This window comes from Myodes glareolus, chromosome 18, assembly GCF_982192425.1.
Source record: "Myodes glareolus chromosome 18, mMyoGla1.1, whole genome shotgun sequence".
Classification (NCBI taxonomy): domain Eukaryota; kingdom Metazoa; phylum Chordata; class Mammalia; order Rodentia; family Cricetidae; genus Myodes; species Myodes glareolus.
Window position 1 is genome coordinate 3,841,199 of NC_142043.1, and position 24,966 is coordinate 3,866,164.

The window sequence follows — 24,966 nt, forward strand, 5'->3', positions numbered from 1 at the left end:
TGGAATTCTAGGTGAGATGGCCAACATTCTAGCAGGGAGCCTCCATTAATCAGGGAAGACCTCACCTCCTCCATCACCACCCCCTTTACTGTTTGCCATAACCACTTTCCCTTCACTCCTCCTCCTTTCCTCTTCTCATCCTCCGTATACTTCTCGTCTTCCTCTACCTGTGCACAAGATAGAAGAACAAACGCTCTGAAACTGGAGTAAACTAAGAACAGAGAAAAGTATTACGTCCAAAGAAACATGGAATTGGACCTGAGTAGTGCTTTAAGGTATTTATTTATTTTGACTCTTAAAAAGAGTGAGTAATTGATATGTGCATGCTCCCATGGGGCCAAAAGAGAGCATGAAATGTCCTCCTCCATCACTCCTTGCCTGTTGTTTTTGAGGCACCACTTCCTGACCCTGAACTTTGGGTTTTCTTGTCTGGACTGCAAGCCAGCAAGCCCTAGTGATCTTCCTGTCTTTACGGTCCTCAGAGTTGGGGTTATGGGTATGCATGTGACACCCGGTTGTTTAGTGGGTGCTGGAATCTGAAATGAGCAATCTCGTGATTGCTCAGCAAGTGCATTTAACCTATGAGTCATCTGTTTTGATTAATTTTTTGTTTGTTTGTTTGAGACAGGGTTTTTTTGGAGCTTTGGAGCCTGTCCTGGAACTAGCTCTTGTAGACCAGGTTGGCCTCAAACTCACAGGGATCTGCCTGCCTCTGCCTCCTAAATGCTGGGATTAAAGGCGTGAGCAACTACCACGTGGCTACTTTGATTAATTTTTTAAAGATTTGTTTTTTAACTATGTGTATATGTGGTGTGTGTGTGTGTGTGTGTGTGTGTGTGTGTGTGTGTGAATGCAGCTGCCCAAGGTGTTCAGAAAAAGAAACATATCAGGTTTCCCTGGAACCGGAGTTACAGGCAGTTATGAGCCACCTAACATGGGTGCTGGAATTGAAATCAGGCTCTCTACAAGAGCAGTAAGCACTCTTAACTTCAGAACTATCTCTCTAGTTCCCTAAAAAATTAAAATATATTACTACTGTCATTTTGCTTTTTTGTCTTACGATCTCTCTCTGTAGTTCTGACTGTTCTGGAACTTGCTATGTAGAACAGGCTAGCTTGGAACTCAGAGATTTTCCTGCCTTTGCCTCTGAGTACTGGGATTAAAGGTATGTCCCACAATGCCCACCTATTTAAATGTATTATTATAGTATATATTTGTGCTCATGATGTGTGTGCATACATACCATTGGCGTACATGTGGAGAGCAAAGGACAACTTCCACCTTTGCACTTGTGGAATGGAGCTCAGGTTAGCAGGCTCGTGTGGCAAGTACCACTAACCACTGAGTCATCTCACTAGCTACAGTTTTTGAAGTTTTTATCCTCTCCCCATTTTAACTTTTATTTCTTATTTTCCTTCCTTCCTTCCTTCCTCCCTCCCTCCCTCCCTCCCTCCTTCCCTCCTTCCTTCCTTCCTTCCTTCCTTCCTTCCTCCCTTCCTTCCTTCCTTTCTTTTTCTTGTTGTTGTTGTTTGAGACAGGGTTTCTCTGTTATTTTGGAGTCTGTCCTGAAACTAGCTCAAGGCTAGTGAGTTCAGGCTCACTAGGCTGACCTTGAACTCACAGAGATCTGCCTTGCCTCTGCCACGTGAGTGCTGGGATTAAAGGCGTGCACCACCACCACAAGGCTTAGTTTCTGTTTTTTAATTTAATGTGTATGGTTGTTTTGCTGGCAAGCATGTGCATGCTTGGCATCCTCTGAAGCTGGAAAGAAGGTGTCAGATCTCCTGGAACTGGAGCCATGTGGGTGCTGGGAGCTGAACCCAGGGTCTCTGCATAAGTATCAAGTATAACTGCTAAGTCAACTCTACAACCCTTATTTAAGTTAATTTTGTTGTTGTTTGTTTGCTTTTTGACGTAGGGTATCACTGTGGTGTCCTGGCTGACCTTGTATTCATTTATTGTGTAGATTAGGTTGGCCTCTTTGCTAGCCTGTGCTCCTGAGCACTGGGGTTCTTTCTCTTCCTTCCTTCCTTCCTTCCTTCCTTCCTTCCTTCCTTCCTTCCTTCCTTCCTTCCTTCCTTCCTTTCTTTCTTTCTGCCTATCTTTCTCTCTTTCTCTTTTTTTTTTCTAAGACAGGTTTTTGGGTATTGCTGGATGTTCTGGAACTAACCCTGTAAACCAGGCCAGCCTTGAACTCAGTTGCTTGAGTGCTTGGATTAAAGCACCACCACCAGCACCCAGGCCAGTTCACATTTGAAATTATGTATATGTGTGGGTATTTGCACATAAATACAGGTACCCATGAAGACCAGAGATGTGAAATTTTCTTAGAAGTAGACCAATATGGGTGTTGGGAACTTTACTCAGGTTCTCTGAAAGAATCCTGGACACTTGTACCCATTAAGCTATCTTTCCAGTATCCCTCATTCTAATAGCCAGGCTGATTTGAGACATAATAATAATCCACCTTCTTCAACCTCCTCAGTACTAGGATTAAGGATATGAGCCATTGGTAAAGTCTGACAATTTTACAAAAAGAGAGAAAGAAAAGAAATGAAATGAAAACTTGAAGGCCAGGCAGAATGATTCACAGGAGGATCAGAAATTCAAGGCCAGACTTGACTAACCTATCAAGTTAGAGACAAGTTAGTATTGTATAAGATCCTGTTGCAAAAACCAAAGCAAAATAAAGAAAATCCCTAAGCTACAAAGGGCCTAAGATGGTCCTGATAGGCTGTCTGAATTTGTTTCCCAACTACATAGTGGAAGGAGAAATTACTGTAGATTTTACTCTAATTTTCATACTTGGGCTGTGTTCTATGCACATACACACATATACACACAGATAAATAATAAATATTTTTACATTAAAAAACCTAGTTGAACAGTAAATAGCATCATTAGATAATTATATCCACAATATTCTTTTTTCAGTGTTTAATAGAAAATAATTTTTATACAGTATATTCTGATTCTGGTTCCCTTCCCTCACCTTCTCCTATATCTTCCCCACTCCCCTATCCACCCAATTCCATACTTTCTTTTTCTATCTTTTTCTTTAGAAAACAGGCCAATCCCCCCCCAAAAGCCAAGCAAACAAAAACCCCACAAACTACAAAAAACAGAACAAAAATAGAATAAAACAAATCCAAAGCTCAAGAAGCACACAATACAAACCCCATAAAAATATAAAATCAGAAACCATAATGCATAAGCAAGAGACTAGTAAGATTCAAAAAATGCCCAAACAAAGCAATATGAGTAAAAAAAAAATAGTTGCAGAAATACCTTTGAGTTCATTTTGTCTTGGCCATCTACTGTTGTGTGTTGAGGTTTGTCCTGATGTGGAGTTTATACATATAGTCAGCAAGAGACCCCTTTGAAGAAGGTTAACTTTCTCTTTGCAGGCAATTGTCTATTGCCTTCTATCTTCAGAATAGGGGCGCCTGTCTTCTTCTCCCTCTTAGCACTGGTGTTATGCTCATGTCATGGGGCCCCAAAAGACCATCACAGAGCCAACATCAAATGCAAATATGCTGGGATTTATTGATTACAAGTTAGCTCACTTGGACAACTATCCAACACACCAACTGCAAGGCAGGATGGCACAAACTTTGGCATTCTGGGATTGGGTAAAATATACAACTTTTGAATTTGTTGTTTGGGGTATAGGGGAATTTCAAAACAGTCAAAACAGTGGTTAACCAGGTACCTACAAGGAGGTTTGAAGCAAGCAGATTTTGCTTGGACACCCCATTGGGTCACTTTGACCAGGGCAGGGGCAGTTTCTTGGGAATGTTTACGACTTTGCTGGGCTACATTTCACCCCCTTAGTTAGGTCCTGTCTAAAATGGAGTTCTTTCTCAAAATGGAGTTTGTTCTTATTGTTCATTGGGACCCTGTCTGGTTTGGACTTGTGCAGGCCTTGTGCATGCTGTATGTCAGACTGTCAGAAGCCATGAGAATTACTGCAGATGACAAGTAGTATTTAGATGTCAACCTACCAGAGGAGTGACTTTCTGGTGGAGGTTAATTCTGTCTAAGCCAAAGCCTGCTGGACCATCAACTCTGGAAACTGTTATTTACATTTGCTAAAGCAGCTTGGTGTCTCCCCAAAACCACCTGGATTGTAGTGTATACTCTCATGTGATGTGTATATGTAATCTCATGATCACTTCTCAATTTTATTGGGTCATATATCTGTGGGCGGTCAGGAAGATGACTTTTCATTTATTGAGATATATAAAATATATTAGAACATGCTTCATAACTAGATCTATTTATCCCACAAGAACTGTAGATACTTAAAAGCCTGCTTTGTTCTTTTGCTCAGACTGATTGCACACAATCAGCTCACTTTTACCTCAGAGCAAGTACAAATAAGACTAAAGGCTTCTTCTAAATAAATAATAAGTTGAAAACTTTGCAGCTATACACAAGATCAGAATCACAGGTGTCCAACCAAGGTTGCTATACAAAGCAACCTAAGAAAAGCATGTCAATTCTTTGCTTGCCAAGTTTAGCTGATAAAAGACCTACGGACACTGTGCCATTGGGCTCTGATTACAGTCTTACTCCTGGAACTTTAGAACCTTGTGTTACTATGGTAAATGGCTCAGCTTTTTATTGCTTACCCTAGGAATGTGCTTTTGACCAATGAGAGGTAACTTTTGTAAATTTTTTGTTGCTCCAAGCCTCTTGTAAAAAGAGAGTTTTTAGGCTAGAGGAGAAGCTGGGAGGAATTAGAATTAGGACAGGAGAATTATAATAAAGACAAAAGAATAAAGAGACTTGTTTGGAATAGCATGGAGTGAGAGGATTCATTCTCCCTCAAATACAATGAAGAAAAAAGTTCATTTTACTTCCTGTATTATCCGATCTGAACCCTGAAGAGTACTTTGGGGTTGAACCTCAAATGCCTCATTATCAGACCTATTGTGTCTGATAACACTGACTCCCTTGAGTTACCCATTACCTCTGACTCCTACGGTTTTTCTACTTCTTCTGTAAATATCCCGGAACATCAAAGGAAGCAGTTTAATAGATGTGTCCTATTTTGGACTGAGTGTTCCAAAATTGCTCTATATATACATTGGTTATTTATAGTCTGTGTACTAATTCTCATCTATTGCAGGAGGAAGCTATTTTGATGGTGATGAAATGAAATACTGACCTATAGGTATAGCAGAATGTCATTAAGGTCATCTTATTGCTGTGCTTTTAGCAGAACAATAGTATTTGGTTCTCCCCTAGGCCCATTATCTATCTATTTTCAGGTCAGCCATAGGTTTCTAATTAGGACTCAGGAAGAGAGCAGTAAATCTGTTCAGGCAGTGGTAGGCTACTCCCACAACATTTGTGCCACTATTGCACCAGTGGATCATGCAGGAGGTCACCACTGTTATCCTCAGTTGGTGTTTAGCTTTGTCCTTTGATACCATGTTGAGTACCTTCTAAGACAATGAACACTAGTCAGCAGGGGTAAAGGCTCCATGTTCAGTGATTGTATACATGTAGTCTTCAATAATAAGGCTTTACAAACAGTTTTCAGAGAGAACCGACAGCTTTGGCAATAACCTGTGGTTTTCAGATTTCCCTCAGGCTTCTTTGGCCAATGGCTCAATTAGAAGTAACTCATCCTTGGCACTGGAAGTTCCACTTTGCAGTGAAAAATGTTTAGTTGGAGCATTGTCTCTCCCATTATTTATTGACTCCAGTTAGATTTCTTTCACATATGTAAGGCTGCAGTATTCTTTCTGTTTTTGTTTTGAGACAGTATTTCTCTGTGTAGACCTGGTTGTCCTAGAACCCAATCTGTAGACAAGGTTGGCCTTTAATTCATAGAAGCCCGCTTTCCTCATCCTCCTAATGCTGGGATCAAAGGTGTATGCCACCACTGCTTGACTTGCTTACAGTATTCTTTAGAGTAATTTTTTTCTCCACTCTCTTAGCAAAAGGTGAATCTTTGTCTTCTTGTTAGACTATGCAGATTTAGGAATGAGCTACTCCTTTACCTTTTCCAAAAGAGAGATTCTGGCATAGCCTCCTGGCTGCCACCACTTTTCTTCCTTTCCTCTCCCTCCCCCTCCTTTTTCCGCTCCCTCTCTTTCTTACCTGCTTGTTTACTTACTTGCTTCCTGGCTTGCTTGCTTGGTTTTGGCAGGATCTCATGTAGTTTAACCATGAACTTCAGATACTCCTACTTCCACTTCCCCAGTCCTTGGCAACAGGTATTTATAACCGTGCCTAACTCTTTTCTCTGTGCTCTTAATTAGCTATACTTTGTTTTATTTTTTTTGAGCTAAGGTATCATTCTGGAGCCCAGCTATCCTTAAACTATATACCCCAGGTTGGCCTTGAACTTGCAGCAATCTTCCTGTTTTTAGCTTCCCTGGTGCTGGAATTACAAGTATGCACCACCACATTGAGCTATGACTGATGTTTTCATTCTAAGTATGACTCCATTTTTGACAGAGCTATGTTATAGCTATCCCATAAACATGGAAAACTGAAGTTCTGAATTAGAGAGTAACTGCTGGTGAAGTTTTATTATTTCGTATTATGTCTCCAAAGGCCATCATAGCTCATAACACTATATGCTCTACATGCATATTATTTTTTAAAGCAAGTGGAAATTTTATATATATTTTATTCAAAATAACTTAAACCCTTTGGGGCTGAAGATATAGTTTAGGTGGTGTTGGACCCTGGAGTCCAGTCACCGGGGTAGAGTCACTCCAAGAGACCACTCATACCTCAGTTGATGCAATAGCAAGAGGAACTTTTATTCTGATGCCAGAGGTTCCTCAGCAGGTGAAGGACCTCTAAGAACTATTACAGGCTTCTTTTAAAGAGAAAAACCACAGAACTAACAAAAAAGGGGAGTGCAGAATCAAAAGGAAGTACAGAAGTTGTTTGTCAACTATTGTGATTAGCTCAATGGTCAGCTGTGATGGGTTGTTGTTATGGCGATTACTGGGTTGGTTGAACAAAGAAAAACATCAGCAGGTTGCTTCACCCCAGTTCCAGGGCCTATGTCTATTGAGGAAAAAGTACAAAAGGGATAGAAAATTCTGGGGGAAAGTACCCAAAGTTTCTAGTGCATGCATGTGTGATAATCAGGTTCCTGGTTCCCAGAGAAGGGGAGGCATTTAGCTGATGAGGCCCAGCCAGAGTCTTTTACCCGCCCTCCCTTTATTGGATCATATCCCAATCTTGGGATTTTTTTTTAAGGGATCTCTCTTAAGGGTCTGGTATTGTTGGGTTAATATTAAAGCTTGAGTAACGCTAAGCCGCTTACGCTCAACGAATGAACATCAGGAGTCGGTTGAAGATGCAGGGTCCAAAGATTAAAAGCAGCAGCAGAATGATTAAGGGACCAGTGAGTGGAGATGAGGGTTGTGAACCAGGGGAAGCTATTAAACCATCCTTCATACCAACCTTGCTGTGCCTCTCTATTTCACTGTCATTTACCTAGCCTATTTCTGAGCTTAGCCATGGAATCCCTGATTACTCCAGAGTGATCTATGTAAAAACAACATTGTTCTTTTAGGGCAGCACAGAGTCCTCCTTCTTGGAGAAACAACAAGTCTAATCCGCACCTATTCTGTAACATCACTTCAGAGAGTAAGGTCATCGACTCTTAAAGCTTAGAGATGGACAGTTCTAGGGCTTTTAAGTCTTCATTCACGGCTGTCCTTAATTCATTATAATATTGGGGAGCCTGCACCAGAGCAGCAGTACCAGTGCTGACACTGGCTGCAACTCCAAGGCCTAAGATTACTGCTAGAGTCAGGGAGATAGTGCTCGTCAAATTCATCTTCATATGTGTCAGTGGGATGATAAAAGACCCTAGGTACTAGTTGAACGAACACATAGTAATCCTTGGAGTTATCAAAAACCGAAGTTGCCACACAAGGTGTAGGGCCCATATTACAAGCCCACCATCTTCCTGAATTGGGAACCAAGTACCCGGCGTTAGGAGTTTTAGGGCTCTTAAGAATCATATTACATAAATGTTTGTAGGTAGCCAGTGGATTTCCCAGACATCTTCCTGCACCTGTAACCTCTGTAAGAGTTACCTTATTACTGGTTCCCCAAGCACAAGCATCCTGGCTGATTGTGTTGTTAAAATCCCCGGATGTTGCAATTCCTTCATAATAAGGGGGTCCTGCTGATAGGCATAGCCAGCAGGATTGGGTCATGTTTGGGTCTGTACCATTTAGCAAGGAGAAAGCGCCCAGTACTAAGTTGAACAATCGCTGGCTCATATTAGGGAATGCTGGCAGGGAAGCAAGAGAGTTTCCAGGGAGGGAGCTGTGAAATGGTGGGGCCTGATGGCTTGGTCTGTTGCTCACGGTCCCTGCAGGGGGGAGCTCATTTCAGCCCGGGCTAGCTGGCCTTGGTCAGATAATACCTGGTTGGGCCCTATGGGGGTTGCCCTAGGGGAGTGACCAGGCTGGCCTTGAACTCACAGAAGATTCGCCTGCCTCTGCCTCCCGAGTGCTGGGATTAAAGGCGTGTGCCACCACCACCCGGCTGAGAGTCTCTATTTTTAATTTTATTGTGAAAGCGGCACCCAAGTCTTTCCTAACCCATCTATCTGGGAAAAACCATTGGATGCCCCAAGTCCTCCCCTGCATCCATCCTGAAGTTCCTATTGCTCGCCCCTAGGGAGTAAAGGTGATTTTTAAGGATAAGCAAGTGGGGCTGGTGCTACAGGTTCCTGCGCTCTTCCTGGAGCACTGTTTTGGAGAGGAATAATACTTGTGGACTGTAATTCAGCCCCAAGAAGAGGTGGGATTCCAATAAGCAGCTCCAGTGGTCTCACATTCCCAGGCTGCACAGAATAGACTTTCTAAACCCCCACAATGTTGGACGGTGGCCTGATTTCGGCCTTTTCCGGGGCAGACATTAAAACCTAGCTCCAGTAAGCAGCATCTTGTCCATGGGCTCCCGCACCCAACCGAACCTCCAGAATCTCCTTTCGGAGAGGTGCCAGCGTTTAGGGGCAACTGCTGGGGCTGTGCATCTGGGATATCCCAGGAATCTAGCCCCACTGCAAGTTGACAGAAATGAGGGGTGAGGGTGGGCCGCCAAGTACCTGGAAGGGCTGTTTTGGAGGTGATCCAAATTACCTTTCCGGTTTGTGAGGAAACCTGCCAAGTCAGTTTCTGGAGTGCATGGGGGTTACTATAGGTGGGCAAGGGCATCAGAATAAAGGCCAGCAGGACTGGCAGGGTCAGGCAGATCTGAGAAGTCTTAGTTTTAGAGGATTTTGAGCATGCTGAAGCTTCCATTTGGAGGATTCCGGGTCATCCTGTGGAGGTGCTGGCTTAACGTGAGATGCGTGGATCCAGGCTGCAATACCGTCCACTTTGAGGGCAGTAGGCATCATAAGTACAGTGTAGGGACCCTTCCAGCGAATTTCAAGACTCTGGGACCCATGTCTCCTGACATACACAGAATTGCCAACCTGGAATGGGTGTGAAGTTTTGGGGTGTCCGGGCCGGTAGGCAGCTGCCAGGGGTTTCCACACTTGTGCCTGGACAATCTGGAGCGCCTTCAGCTGCACCTGCAGATCAGGTTTGTGGGTAGATGGGTCAAGAGGGGTCCTTAAAAAGGCTAAGGGGGAAGGTCCTCCGTATAAGATTTCAAAGGGGGTGAGTCCAAGCTGAGATGGGGTATTCTGCACACAGAACAGGGCTAGGGGGAGGTTCTGTACCCAGTTTTTAGTGTCAGTTTCCAAGGCTAATTTGGTCCCAGAGTCTCTTTTATGGTTCTATTCATCCTTCTACCTGTCCTGAACTCTGGGGTCTGTATGCACGATGTAATTTCCAATTAATCTCCAGTGTCTTGGTCACACCCTGACTTACCTGGGAGACAAAGGCTGGGCCGTTGTCGGACCCGATTACCAAACCGAGGAAAAATAATCTAGTATTTCTCGTTTGGTGGGAAAAGCTTCTGTCCAACCAGAGAAGGTGTCCATAAAAACTAGGAGATATTTATTACTGTATTTTCCCGGATTTATCTCGGTGAAGTCTACTTCCCAATGAGTACCAGGTTGGTCTCCTCTTATTCTTATGCCCTCCGGGGCATTTTGACACCCTGCATTTACCTTGGTTGGCACAGGGGATGCAAGTTGACGTTACCTGCTGTATGAGGGAGTTAAGACCTGGAATATAAAAATCTGTCTTTTTTATTAGAGATTTAATCTTTTTGTGTCCTAAATGTGACCAGCTCAGAGGCATCTTTCTTGGGTAACACGATTTTGTCTTGGTATTTCCAAGCTTTTTGTTGTTCATCAAAGTCCACATTAAGTTTCTGGATTGTCTCTAGATCCTGGGCGGAATATTGGAAGTAATCTTCTGTGGAGGGGGGCTGCCTCTGCCAGGGATATTTCTGAGTTCAACGTGGCCTTTTTAGCTGTCTCATTGGCCATTTGGTTTCCTTTGGCAATGGAATCATGGCCCTTTTGATGCCCTGGGCAATGAATAATGCTCACCTTCTTTGGCAGGAAGAGGGCCTTCAATAATGCCAGAATTTCAGTCTTATTTTTAATCTCTTTTTCCAGCTGAGGTTAGCAATCCCTTCCTTTTATAAATTTCCCTGTGAACGTGGGCCATTGCAAACTCATAGCGGCTGTCTGTATAGATGTTTACTTTTTGTCCTTTTGCTAGTTCTAAGGCCTTGGTAAGGGCTATTAGCTCTGCTTTTTGAGCAAAGGACCCTGGTGGCAGTGCCTGTGCCCATATAATAGTCTGTCCATCTACCATCGCTGTCCCCGCCTTGCGCTCACCTTCTTTGAGGAAACTGCTGCCATCCGTGAACCAGGTACGATCTGCACCAGGAAGCTGGCAATCGGTCAAATCTCCCCTGGTTCTATGGTATCCAGCAAGTATCTGATGGCAGTCATGAGGTACCCAAACAGTGGGTTCCGAATTGGGGAGCAGGGTGGCTGGGTTTAGCGATGTCACATTCCCAAAGGTGATATGCTCGGGGGTTGAGTAATAGTGACTGGTAGTGGGTTATGCTGTCAGGAGGTTGGCAGATAACTGTCTCTATGGCATAGTCAGTGGTTGGCCCAGGGTCAATTTATCTGCATCTTTGACCAGGGTGGTTACTGCGGCCACCATAGAGGCAAGGGGGCCATCCTGTTGCCACATTGCCCATCTTTTTGGAGATATAGGCCACTGACTTCTTCTAGGGCCCCAGCCTCTGAGTTAGCACCCCTTTTGGCACCCCCTTATTCTCATCCACATATAAGGTGAATGGTCAGGGAGACTCAAAGCGGGGGCTGAAAGGAAGACTCTTTTTATTTTGTCAAAAGCCTGCTGTTGGTCCTCTTCCCAAGAGAAAGGGACGTTAGCCTTGGTCCAGCACTCAGGAGGCAGAGGCAGGTGAATCTTGAGTTTGAGGCCAGTCTGGATTACAAAGTGAGTTCCAGGACAGGCTCCAAAGTTACACAGAGGAACCCTGTCTCCAAGTATCAAAGAAAAAGACAAAGAAACACTGCACTTGTCCACCACATACAAGGCCCTAGGTCCAGTAGTTTCCAAAGGTCCTACTTTTTTACTTGAGACTTAACTATTTTAATTGAAATAGTTAATATTTAATTGTTTGCATGTACATGCAGTGGTGTCCACAGAGGTCAGAAGAGGCCATCAGATATCCAGGAATGAGTTAGTGATGGTTATGGACCTCATGTGGGTCTCATGTAAGAACAGGTACTCTAAACCACCGAGCTACCTCTTTAGTTCCTGATCTGTAAACATATTTCACCTTTCTTCCAGAGTATTATGGAGATCAAAAGAGTTCGATAAAAAAACTTCAACATTTGTTTCGGATGAGTCGCTGACACAAAGCAAAAAAAAGAGTGTTAAAAAGGGAAAGTCCAAGAGAGCAAGAACCCCCAGTGACCACGAGGAGTCTATTGAGCAGCTGAGTTACAGTCAAATGGTCACGTTCCCCTGCTCTGTCTGCCACCAAGAAATCAACACAGCTGGAACTTTTCTCCATAAGAAACATCACAATGCTCTGAGTATGCTGGGTTTCCAGTGGATGGGAGGGAAGAAACCAAAGCCCTCAGTGATCAGTATTCAGAGACAGTTTTTGATTTCTAACCTACTGACATCCTTCATGTTCAGTGAAAAAGTCCTTCAGAGTATGAATTATGCATTTGAGCTGCTTTGGAAAAAACAAGTCCCATCATACTTCAGACTTTGTGATAAGGTTGGCCACACTTCCACACATTCTCCAAATATCTGCCATCTGGTGATTAAAGGGGTAGCCATCTGTGGCAACAGCAATTCCACCTGGAAAGCTGACCCAAATAGTAAATTCACGGTCACGAACGATTTTGGTGGTAAAGCCAATGTGTGCTTTTTTGGCTTGTTCGATGGCCATCATGGCAGTGCAGCAGCGGACCTGGCATCAGAGGAATTCCAGGTTTTACTTCTCCATCAACTGTCTAACCAGGATCCTTCCTACCAAATGACAGCTGAGCAGCAGCAACTGATCGATTCCTTTCAGACTGTGTTCAGGGAAGAATACAGAGCCAAAGAAGAGGCTTTCTCTTCCACATACAAAACCTTCAGAACCCATAGACGGGAGTATGAGGAAATACATAAAGTCTTTGCAAAGGCATTTTGGAGAATGGATAGGCTTCTACGCCTTGGAAGGAATGAGGTTTCTCGGGTTCGGTGGAGTGGCTGCTCTGCGCTCACTTGTATATTAGAGGGTACAATTAAGAACCCATATACTAGTAAGGACTTGACAAAAACAGAACAGCAGGGTGTTGAGAGTTTTCATTCCCAGAAGATCCCACAGATCATCTCCGGGGTACTACACATTGCAAGTGCTGGTGTGTATCCTTGACACCTAAATATTGTAAATGCCTGCAGAAAACCTCTCTTGCTTCCAGAATGAGTCACTTAGTGATTCATTAATATCTAGACATTGCATTTAACAATTGAGAAGCAAAAACCTCAGTTTAAATACAGATTTCAGGCACATATAAATAATTTAAACTATTTTTATAGGCACTGATATTACTATGTGACAAAACTCTTCTTCAGGAGACACAATACACACATCTACGCACTCCAGATAAGGAACCCATGATAGATCAAAATACTGATACCATCAAAGTCCAACTTGGTGATCCAATGAGTTTTACTGGGGTAACTTACAGTAATATGGACGAAGGGTTACTTACAGGAGCAGAAATAATTCACAGCCAGCTGCATCACCAAAACCCACACCAACATGGGTAAACAGCTCACAAAAGCTGGGAACTTGGAGCACACTGCAAAATCTGAAGGCAGCTCAACAGGTTAAAGAGTGTCCTTTCCAAGTGACTCTGTTCTAAACCTTTTCCAGGCAGATAGGCTAGTTTCTGCTTCTTCTAAGTAGCTGGTTTGGCCTCACCGCCTTTGTGCAACTTGTCTCATCTGAGTCTTCTTTGCAGCTTTACAGCTTATGCTGGGAGGGAGGGGCCTAATGAGTCTGGTCAGTTGCAAGAACTTCCTGAAGCTATTTTGAGTTGTTGCCTTTCTGCTTAAGGAGCAGTCTCTGCAAGATGGAATGTTTCAGCCTTGAAGGAAAATGTTACATGTCATGTCCAATGTGACAAAGCATTAACTTTTCCAAAGGGGACTGGTGAGATGACTCAGTGTTAAAATACTTGCTGCCAAGTCTGATGACAACCCGAGTTCAATCCCTGAAACCATGTTCGAAGAACAGTGCTGAATCCTAAAAATTGTCCTGACTTCTTCAGATGGACACACACAATCTTCTCACATATAGTACATATATACACATATTTATGTATATATACATTTACTTGTGTATATATACATATATATGAAGATTTAGTGTGTACACATATATACACATGTATTTAGTTAAAAAATTTCCAAATGAGGTAGTAATAGAGATGTTGATATATGTGAAAAATGAATACCTATGATAGCTAGATCAAAACGAAAAACAGACATAAGGAACCCACTGCCTTCTTTTGAGAGACTGGAAAGTTGATTTTTCTCAGCATACTTGTTCAGATTGGTCTATTCTAACTGTTAGGAAAACTTTTGTTTACTTTTGGTGCCAGGAGTCTTGTATCCCAGGCTGGCCTCAGACTCACTATGTAACCCAGGAGGATCTCCTTGAACTTCTGATACTCCTGCCTCTACCTCTTGAGAGCGAGAGCTGGAGTTACAGATATATGCCATAATTCTTTTTTTTTAAACGTTTATTTATTTATTAATTATTTATACCATATTCTGTCTGTGTGTCTGCATGCAGGCCAGAAGAGGGCATCAGATCTCATTTCAGATGGTTGTGAGCCACCATGTGGTTGCTGGGAATTGAACTCAGGACCTCTGGAAGAGCAGGCAATGCTCTTAACCGCTGAGCCATCTCTCCAGCCCTATGCCATAATTCTTGATACTGCCAGTACAACCTTTGTGCATGCTGGTCAAGTACCCTAATTAATTGTTTTCATATTTGGTGGCCACGTTGTGTCAAACAGTAAAATAGCCATTTTCCCTTCAGTTTTCCTGGCTTTCTACTGGCTAAGATGCTGGGCAAACCCCCTATTACCAAACTACATTTCCAGCCCACTTTGTTGTTTTCACTTTAGCATGGGATTTCACATTTCAAGGGTGGTCTTGAATTTGACCTATTGTCTTGATTTTGTAATCCTGCTACCTTAGCCTCTTAAAACTGGGATACCAGCCTATAATCAGCTCTGGCTAAGTTTTTGTACTTATCATTTATATTCTACCTAATAATTTTTCTTGCTTTTCTATTTCTTTACTTCATTAAATCCTTACAGGATTAAAATACAAAAATACATATACTGGGAGTGAAATTATCAGTTATCCAGAATGGTGATCCATGACACTATTCAGTTAGCAATGGCTAAAAGTTCTATTTGTCCATGTTTCTTCAACATTGCAATTTGTTTGTTATCCTCTGTAAAAGCAGTATGTACTCTTAAAACTCTGCTCCAGCTCTCTGCACCATATTTTGTGTTGACTCTTTCTAGGTATTTTAGGCCATCCTTGAATCTCTGACTCAAAGAGTGCTGGGATTACAGATGTGTATGGCTCAGTCATGATTTTGATTACATATTTGTCTTGATTAGGGTTTCTATTGCTGTGAAGACACCATGACCACACCAACTCTTATAAAGGAAAACATTTAAAATAGAGGTGGCAGCTCACAGGTTCAGAGGTTCCATCCATTATGATTATGATTATGTCTGCATGGCTGTGTGCAGGCAGACATGGTGCTGGAGAGGTAGCTGTATAGGACATGGACTGTCTCATTGGGCATGGCTTGAGCAATAAGAGACCTTAGGGCCGCCTCCACAGACACTTCTGCCAATAAGGCCACACCCAATAATGCCACTGAGTTTATGGGTGCCAATCATATTCAAACTACCACAACAGTCCATTTTTTTTATTTCAATAAGAAAATATGTTGCATCTTTTAGGAACTCATACTCCTCTTGTTCTTAACTCCTTTTTGTAGACTTGTTCATCTGGTATGTTTTTCATCTGGAAAATTTCCTTGGTCTCTGTGATGTCTGTCTCCTGGTGATAAATGTTTTGTTTGTTTGTTTTTTTTTTTATAGAGTTTCTCTACTATATTCCTGACTGTCCTGTAACTCACTATGTAACCCAGGGTGGCCTACACCTCACTGACATCCACTTGCCTCTTAAGTACTAGGCAAAACGGCATTCACCACCCATACAGGCTGGTGATGAATTCTTAAGATATCATTTGCCTCTCATTTTCAAAAGAAATACTCACCTGGTGTGGAATTCCGGATTGGCGGGTTTTTCTCTGTTGCTGGAACCTTGCTTCCATTTGGCCTGGCTGGCATTGCTGTCTGTTATTCTTGCTCTTCTCTTTAGAATGTGGATCCCCCTTGTGGCTGCTTCAGAGAACTTCTTTATCTGGTTTTATGCCAGCTGATTGTTGACTCATCTTTTCAATCCACTGGGACTACGCTTTGTTTCACTCTTCTTTCAGTCAATGAAGCAATATGATGTAAACATCACAGGTTCATCTCAACTACAATCACATTATACTGCCATCTCTTACAAGACATCAGTTTTCAACTGCAGGATTTAATGTGGTTGCCTACTTCCCTAATAGAAATTTTTTTATAGAACTTACGGTTTAATCACACATTCAACAATTTTATCATCCACATCCTAAATACATTCGGGTTTTAACTTTCACCAATTACATTTTTTTCCCTCTTTTTTAAAATTTATTTTGTGTGTCTCTGTGTGCACCTATGTATGTATGGAGGACAGAGGACAACTCGCAGAAGCCAGTTTTCACCACGTGGGGTCCTAGGATGGAACTCATGTTTATCAGGCTTGGCAGCTTTCCTTTAAGAATTTGTTACTTTTATGTGTATGTGTGTGTGTCTGTGTACACAAATACAGGTGCAGAGGCCAAGGGCATCAGATTTTCTTAGACTTGGAGTTTCCCTCTGCCACTGTGTACTCTTTACTGCTGGGTTCTTTCTCCAATCCTCAAAGTTTTGTGTTGTTTTGTTTTTTAACTAAAATAACGTACTTGGTGCTGTAAAGATGTTTCAGTCTGTAAGAACACCTGCTGCATTCCCAGAGGATTAGAGTTCAGTTCCCAGCATCCATAATGGGTGGCTCACAACCAACTATAACTTCAGCTCTGGGGGATCTAATACTCTCTTCTGGCCTCTGCCCTCCTCATGTGCACATACCCACACATACACATAATTTAGTCATTAAAAAACTTTATTCAAATATTTCAAAAATCTGCATAGGTGTTAAGAAATAGTAAAAATCATATTTTAATAGTTTCATAAAAATTTGATTTAGAAGTTAATTTTAAAGACCTGTAGTTTTAGTTAAGTTATTTTAAATGTTACTGATATTCAAATATTAGGTGGTTTTCCAGTTCAAAATCATATCTGTGCAGTGTTCAGCTTATATATTCTAAAGATATTTACATGGCATACTTTGTGTTTAGTATTGAAATAGAATAAGTAGCATACTTTTACACAAACTGATAATCAGAACTCTCTCTTTAAAAAAAATCCCACCCTTTTAGGTAATGTGCAAGCAGTCTTATGCAGAAATGGAAAAGGGTTTTGCCTGACAAAAGAACACACCACACGAAACACCAAGGAGAGAAGAAGAGTCCTTCAGAGAGGAGCAGTAATCAGTTCAAATGGCCTCCTGGAAGGGCACATAAAAACCACCAGAGGTCTTGGATTCCATGGAAACCTCACACTGAAGAAGTTCATTATTCCAGCACCCCAAACAATTTCTGTCCCTCTAGATGATCTATGTCAGTTTCTCATTGTAGCCACTAATGGGCTTTGGGAAGTTCTGGACAAGAAGGAAGTCACTGCACTGGTAATAACCTTGTTTCATGCATATAAAGAAACATATGTTTCTGGCCCTAAAAACAAATCCTGGCCATCTAACGAGCCTCTTTCACCATCAGACAGTAATATCCGAGTGCTGTTCCAGTACAAACCTGAATATGGAGAAGCTATGTCAACTACTAATCTAATGAAAAGGTCGTCTGATTCAATACATTCTGAAGCTTGCATTCATCAGGCTAAAAATGCAGAAACATTTTCTCCAGAAGGGAGTAATTATGACCCTTGCAGCAATAAAGAAACTAACAGTTTACCCAATATAGACAGTAAGAAGGGAAGCAAGGAAGAACTAGATGCTAAGAATTTCTATGAAGGTGCAGCTGAGTACATTGGCTGTGAACTTATAAGTGCTGCTTTAGAAGGTGGTTCCAGAGACAGCATCACTGTTATGGTAATGTTTCTCAATGGGAGTGAGTATCAGCTGCTGTCATAGACCCAGAGCAGCAAACAGTACCACAAAGACTTCAGCGCTCTAGACTCTAGGACAGATCATGACTGTGAGATTCATCCTTAAGAACAAGAAGAAAATACAAAAGCTTCCAGTTATATACCATGCGTGCTACGCTCACTTCTTTATGTAAAGAGAAAAAAAACTCAGTGTTGCTTTTTTATACCACTTTATTCCAACCTGAGCACCTCAATATAAAACTAAACACTGGTGAACTGTTTTCCTTACTAATTTTGAGTTACTGTAAAATGTACAAGTTCTGCTAGCAGATCAACACTTAAATAGATTAAATCATCTGACACATGGTAGATTTCATATAATGAAAATACCTAAAATAATTAGTGCAATATACTGATCAAAATTAAATGGACTTTGAAAAACAAGGCTTCAAGATTATTACTAAGAACATTGTAATACTTATGTTACAAATTGCAGGTACAGTGTTTTATTATGGTTCTAGCCATGAAAGAACAGCAAAGCCCCTTCCTTTTATAGGGGGGGGACAAAGAAATAATTAGCTGTTTTAGTAACTGTACATTTTGTATATGCTTAGGTAATTCTTAAATATTACAGAAAATAATAAACATGGAAACTACAACGCAGTACTCTATTTACAGTACAGTTGAAGATCATATTTAAAATCAAGTTTGAATGTACATAATTGTTAGTGCACTGACTAATCATGTCCAAAAGGAACCAGAGCTCTCTCCTTGCTCCAGACAGACCTCTATGTATGGCCAACAGTGATTAAAGAGAAATCAGACACCTGGTTTGTTTCCACTTTGTTGAAGAGCTCACATGAAGGGACCACTAGCCATTAAAATGCATTTATCAGTTTTATATTCCTAAAACAAGATGGGGTTACACATGACTTCTTTTCAATCAAATATTAAGAAATAACAGGACGGAGTAAGATATCACTAATATTCATTCTTTCTGGAGATGTAGGACTGTTTTCTTAGGATTATTTTATTATTATGTGGAATGTACACTTTTTAGACAATAGAAGAAATTACCATTTGCTTGGCTTCTGTTGCTAAGCATAAATATTTTTAGTCTTCTAAAAATGTTTTTCTAAAGCTCATATTAGTAATTCTGAATCTTTCACACCTGACTATTATACCAGTTTGAAGACTGGTTGGGTTAAGTGTGGGTCCACACCCACTGGAGATAAATGGTTCCCCTGCACTTTCCCATGGAACAAATTGTACACAGTTCTCATTTCCCCTTCTACTGCCGAAACATTAGTCGGAAGAACACATGCATGTTATTAAAAATTAAGTCAAAACACTCAAAATAATTCAGTATTAGAAACTTGATTCTACCAAAAGTCTCTTTTTTGAAGTCACACTGGGCCGGCTAAATGCTCCCATTTCACGGGTTTTGCCATTTAGGAAGTTCACACTGGAGTTCAGTTACTACAACACTGGCTTCTGGCTGGCTGTGCAGGCTCAGTAAGGTCTACTCCTCGTCCTCTGGCCGAGTTTGTGCCTAGATTTTGTGGTTCATTCTTTGGCAGCTTTTTAGCTAAGAAATAAATGACCAAAATAAAATTATAATAGTCATATTAAAATCACTTAGACTTGCTTATTTATAATACACTTTTTCAGTTGGGTTATCTCTAAAGTTTCAAATGATTGACTTATGTTTGTTCTTTTCAAATGCTTATTATCTACTAAATGCCAGAAAGCAAAGCAAAACACCAAATAACCCCCAAAAAGGACCCTACTGGTTGCTGTACTAAATTTGTTTAGTGTTTGTTTAGGAGCAGGTAGAAGCCAATTGTAAGCATACACAATTTTAAACTTAACTAGAACTATACACAATTTTTATATCAATTCCCTAAGAAAGACCATTTTTCTTACTTATTAATATTTTGTGTTGTGCTGGTTCATGGGCAAACTAGGCAAGGCCACTACCACGTAGCTACATTCAGACTTTCATAATCATTAAATTTCTATTATATACAATCTGGTGGACATGGTGGGACATGACTGTAATTCTCATGATTCATTCTGGAGAATGAATTGGGACAATCAGTTGAGCTGAGGAGGTTAAAACTGGCCTTGAGTAGCATATTAAAACTCCATTTTGAAAAACAAAACCAAACAAGACATAAAATCCAGTCAATAGACCATGGCCAGCTATAAAGTTTCTAAAGAAGCTCATATAACATTCTCTGGGTTGCCCCAAATAATTCTGAGAACTAGCCTATCAATATATGAACAAATTCTATCAATATAACCACTACATCAACCCAAACAAACTAGTCCATTATTGTGCAACCTAATCAGCAAACAGAATTATATGACACACAGCATCTACTTCCTTCCTGGCTTCCAAACCCTTCAAACATCTAAGTTTTTCCCTCTTGGGCTATGAAAGCCTCCATCTTATTTACAAATAGTGAGACTTAATATATACAACAAACAGCTCGGTGGTTCTGTGGAGTATGTTTCCCACTAAAAATTCACCTGCTAGATCCATGGTTTAATCCTGAGACAAAGTAGCAATATTCCTAAGAATAGTACTTTATATCCAATTCCCATCTGGAATTCTGGACCCTGTTTGTTTTGTGCTAGGAAACCTGGGGCTTGTACACTTTACACAAGTTAACAGCTACCACGAAGCCATACACCCTCATCCTGCATTTTTTAACACTTCATTTTTCCCTACTTTCCCTGTATCAATATTATCTTCAGAATTTCAGGTGCTAGAAGCAGGTCCAGTAAGCATTGACGCTTGTAAAAACAAAAAAATTTTCACTGAGCCACCCTATGTTAGGCTATAGAGATGGTACCATAAAGTACAATAAAAACGAACGTTCAGTCAGATGTTATTTATAAGCAATGCCCAGGATGGATTAACAACACTACTAAGAACACAGAATAAGCTAGACTGCAGACTGTATTATAATAAATACTGAATTGGGTTTTGGAATATGCGTAATTTCTCCTTGTAGCCTACTGCTCTAAGGACTTTCTGTATTTACATCTGACTGAGATCAAGAGGAGAAAGAAAGTTATCAGCAAAAGGACTGCTTCTGTAATTGGACTGTATTATGTGATTTGAGAGGCTAACTATCAAGGAAAGAGCAAGGTTCCATTTACACTGGGGATTTCTTTAAAGAAGGGAGTTTAATTTGAAACAAACTCTGGAAGTTAGGAATAGAACTGAGCTTTGGGAATGCAACACAAGTGCTGTAGCACAAAGCTACTTCCCCAGCCTTCAGGTCTTAAACAAGTGTAAAGGGATGGTGGCTCTATTCCATAATCCCAGCACTTTAGACACTGAGGCAGGAAGATCTGGAGTTGCAGGCTAGCCTTGGCTATACAGTAAGACTGTCTGGAAAAACTAAAACAGATTCAGTTAATGAATGCTTTTGTGTAACCATGAAGTTCTGAGTTTGGATCCTCAGCACCCATATAAAAACATGAACGTACGTGTAACTCCAGCACTGGGGGTGGATCATGTAGGAAAAGAATGATCTTGGGATTTTCAATGACTCACTGAAAGACTCAGACTCAAAACAATGATTCAGGAGGTAAAGGTTTGCTAAACTTTACCATCAGTTCCATATCTGGAACCTACACGGTCTAAGGAGTAGACCTCCAGAAATTGTCCAGCCCTCTGCATTGGTGCCGTGGAACACACACAAAATAAGTGTTTAAAAATCAAACATGGAGAAATAGTGCAAGAAAACATCTCCATGCTAACCTCTGGCTTCCATGTATACTCACACAAACAAGAGCACTTGTATGCAGGTGTTTATGAAACAAAAGACACATACTGAACTCCTACATTGTCCCCACCTTCCTGACACCACTGTCTAACACACCAACACTATGTACCAACTACCTACCTAGTAGTAGTCAGCTTGGTTATCAGACTACCTTGGCAGCACAGTGTTCATGTTCAGGTAACACTTATTTACTTAGAATGGCCTTTAAAGCGCAACACCAGGTGGTGGCGGCCCACACCTTTAATTCCAGTACTTGGGAGGCAGAGGCAGGTGTATCTCTGTGAGTTCAAGGCCAACCTGGTCTACAAGAGCTAGTTCCAGGACAAGCTCCAAAGCTACAGAGAATTCCGGTCTTAGAAAAACAAAACAAAATGGTCAAGTACAAGGTCATCCTCAGATCCTATCCCAAAGCAACAACAGAACAATCAAAACAAAGAATAAAATAAAAAGGAAACTTCCATGCCAGGTCTATTGGTACACCTATAAACCCAGCACTCAGGAGTCTGAGGCACAAATTCTAGTCCAGCCTAGCTAGATATACCAAGATTAAACTCGAACTCAGCCATCAACAAAACTCAAATTCAGAAAACAATTTTCAACACCGGATGTAGTTCAATAGTATAGTACCTGCCTACCATATTTAAAGTTTGCGGTTTGATCATTTTCCCAGGCAGAAGAGAATCTTTGTAAAAATGGGAAAAATGAAATCTATGCTATTTTTGCTATTCCATCTCTTGATATACTTAGGACAGAAAAAGTATCAAATTAAAAGCTTGTTAAGCTACCCAGTTTCAGGCATCGCTATAGATAAGAGGTACTATTGTACACAGAAAAACTTTTATTTTTTTTTATTTTTTAAGATTTATTTATTTATTATGTATACAGTATTTTCAGTACTCTGCCTGCAGGCCAGAAGAGGGCACCAGATCTCATTACAGATGGTTGTGAGCCACCATGTGGTTGCTGGAAATTGAACTCAGGACCTTTGGAAGAGCAGACAGTGCTCTTAACTACTGAGCCATCTCTCCAGTCCAGAAAAACTTTTATTTGCTCGGACTTTTCAGTGAAACCTTTGGAAAATCTACCTCTTATCGATGAGATCAACTTTTAATTTATCTGTATTATATAACCCAATATTCACTGAATTCATGAATAAATATAAATTTGACATTACAAGGGCTGGGAATGTAGTTTAGTGGTAGGCACAGGGATTGCTGGAGACTCTCAGTTTAATTCATAAAATTGGAAAAGGCGGGAGAGGAGGTGCAACCTTCTGACAGTCCAAATCTTTTCTTCTTCCCCCATTCTAAGACCCCAATAAGACCATACTAAGAGGCAGGGTCTTATGCCCAGGCTGGCCACTATGTCCTGTTCCCAACCAGTCTTTACAGTATTCCTAACAAAATAGTGCTTAGTGAAAAGGATCTAAAAAAAAATAGTATAACCAGTTAAGAAAACCAAATAATGTTTTAGAGGGCATGAACCAAATATTCAATATATTTTGCTTATCATTTGAAAATATTATTAATCTTACCTATTGCCATGAATATTTCATTTACATTCATTGATGTCTTAGCTGATGTCTCCATGAATAATAAACTGTTGTCATCTGCATAGGACTGTGCTTCCTGTTGATAAAAAAGGATTTTTCCCTTGAACATATACTGTACCTGCTTTATTTTATAGATTTTCTTACTTGATTACTTATTTCTAACAGCCAGAGAATATGCTGCGGCAAAGGAAGAAACAACGAGTGCAATAATTTTTTTTTTGTTGTTTGTTTTTTTTGAGACAGGGTTTCTTTGTAGCTTTGAGCCCGTCCTGGAACTAGCTCTTGCAGACCAGGTTGGCCTCGAACTCAGAGATCCACCTGTTTCTGCCTCTCGAGTGCTGGCATTAAAGGAGTGCCCACCAGCACCCGGCTCACCATATTTTTTTTTTTAACATTTACTTTTTGCCTATGAGACTTTTGGTCATCGCTTCAATTTCAATGGCAATTTTTATTATGCCCTTTAAAGATAAAGATAGAATTTGCAATGAAAATGGAAATCCAATGTCTTAATACTGTAATAACTACAGAATAATAACCTCATATTTAATTTTTAATGACACACAGCATTGAAATTCCAACTATATTATGAACAATTCCCTTCAAAATTAAAACTGCCTTCTATTTCTGTCACACTTTCCAACTTACCTATATTGTTGCCTTTGGTGTCCCCACAGCTCTTCTGAATAGGAACAACTGAGTCCCCTTTGAGCTGTTAGAGCACAGGGCCACTTTTGAACATAACGGAAGCTCTCTAACATGTTTGCTGGGGAACTTAACTGTTTGGACAGCATAGCAGAAAACAGACTTCACATGGCTGTCTTAAGAATTAAATGAAGCTACAAGTGCAAAGTGTTCTGCTTAACATGCAACAGTAGCTTCCTTTCTCTCTATCCCTGTAATATCAGGAAGAAAGAATTCCATCACTGATCTACATTTTAGGCCACAGCTATGAGAAAGAAATAGAAACAGCTTTTATAAATCTAGAACAATTTGTTTCGTTTTTAAATGACCAGCATTCATTTATACACTGTTTTGTAGTGGAGGACATTCTGAATTAATTATCTTAAATATATACAAACTGGAAGTCTTAAAAAATTTCTTTTACACTAATTTATTTGGAGATAAAGGAGACCACACTAGAGGTCAGATGACAACTTGCAGGTAGTCAGTATTCAGTTCTGGAAATTCAGGATGTCATGACTTTTACCCATGAGGCCTCTCATACATTTGAGGCTCCCCCCGCCCACTTCTTCTTTCTCTTCTGAGATGGGTTTACTGTGCAGCCCCGATTGCCATGTAACTACGCAGAAGACCAAGATGGTCTCAAACTTCTGGTAATCCTCCTACCTCTGTCACCCAAGTGGTGGGATAATAGGGATGCACTGCCACGCCTGGCTCAACACTGTTATTTTTACACATACACAATACTATTATTTATTTAAATATATGTGTGTATGCATGTATGTATGCCTTTGCTTGGGGTACGTATGTGCTAGTATGCATATGGAGGTCAGAGGACAATCTGCATTTCTAGGCATAGAACTCAGAACCTTTATGTGCTAAGTCACATTGCTGGGCCTCGAATGAAGAACAGTTGAACTTCTATTTTTTAATTTCTTTTTAAGGATAGCTATCTAAATGTGCATGCATATGTCTGTATGTATGTGTAGTAATATATGTAATACATGAGAAAGTTGAAGAACATTAGTCTTTCTCAGGTGTGTATATGAAAGTGGAGGGATGGAAGGTACAGAGTCTTATTTGTACAATCT

At 40.8% G+C, this 24,966-nt stretch overlaps 2 protein-coding genes across 6 annotated transcripts in view; one reads left to right on the forward strand and one right to left on the reverse strand.

Annotated features, from left to right (window-relative positions):
• On the forward strand, positions 1-18,401 carry Pp2d1 (protein phosphatase 2C like domain containing 1). Its single transcript, XM_048455976.3, has 3 exons — positions 1-275; positions 11,793-12,862; positions 17,116-18,401. The coding sequence occupies exons 1-3, from the start codon at positions 247-249 to the stop codon at positions 17,883-17,885; spliced, it is 1,869 nt and encodes a 622-aa protein (XP_048311933.1). The 5' UTR covers positions 1-246; the 3' UTR covers positions 17,886-18,401.
• The window catches only part of Rab5a (RAB5A, member RAS oncogene family), a 27,121-nt gene continuing 20,207 nt past the window's right edge, over positions 18,053-24,966 (reverse strand). For all 5 annotated transcript variants that reach the window (XM_085679370.2, XM_085679371.2, XM_087897892.1 and 2 more), the window contains 2 exons: positions 23,177-23,270; positions 18,053-19,427 (listed from right to left, as the gene is read on the reverse strand). In XM_085679370.2, coding sequence (XP_085535496.1) covers positions 19,312-19,427; positions 23,177-23,270 — 210 coding nt within the window. In that variant the 3' untranslated portion in view covers positions 18,053-19,311. The remainder of the gene's footprint in view (positions 19,428-23,176; positions 23,271-24,966) is intronic.

Bases quoted from the DNA above. Each gene is read 5' to 3' on its own strand.
- Pp2d1 (XM_048455976.3), top strand. From the start codon at position 247: ATGGAATTGGACCTGAGTAGTGCTTTAAG. The intron at 276-11,792 runs GTATTTATTTAT...CCTTTCTTCCAG, and splicing joins GACCTGAGTAGTGCTTTAAG to AGTATTATGGAGATCAAAAG. The intron at 12,863-17,115 runs GTGTGTATCCTT...CCACCCTTTTAG, and splicing joins ACTACACATTGCAAGTGCTG to GTAATGTGCAAGCAGTCTTA.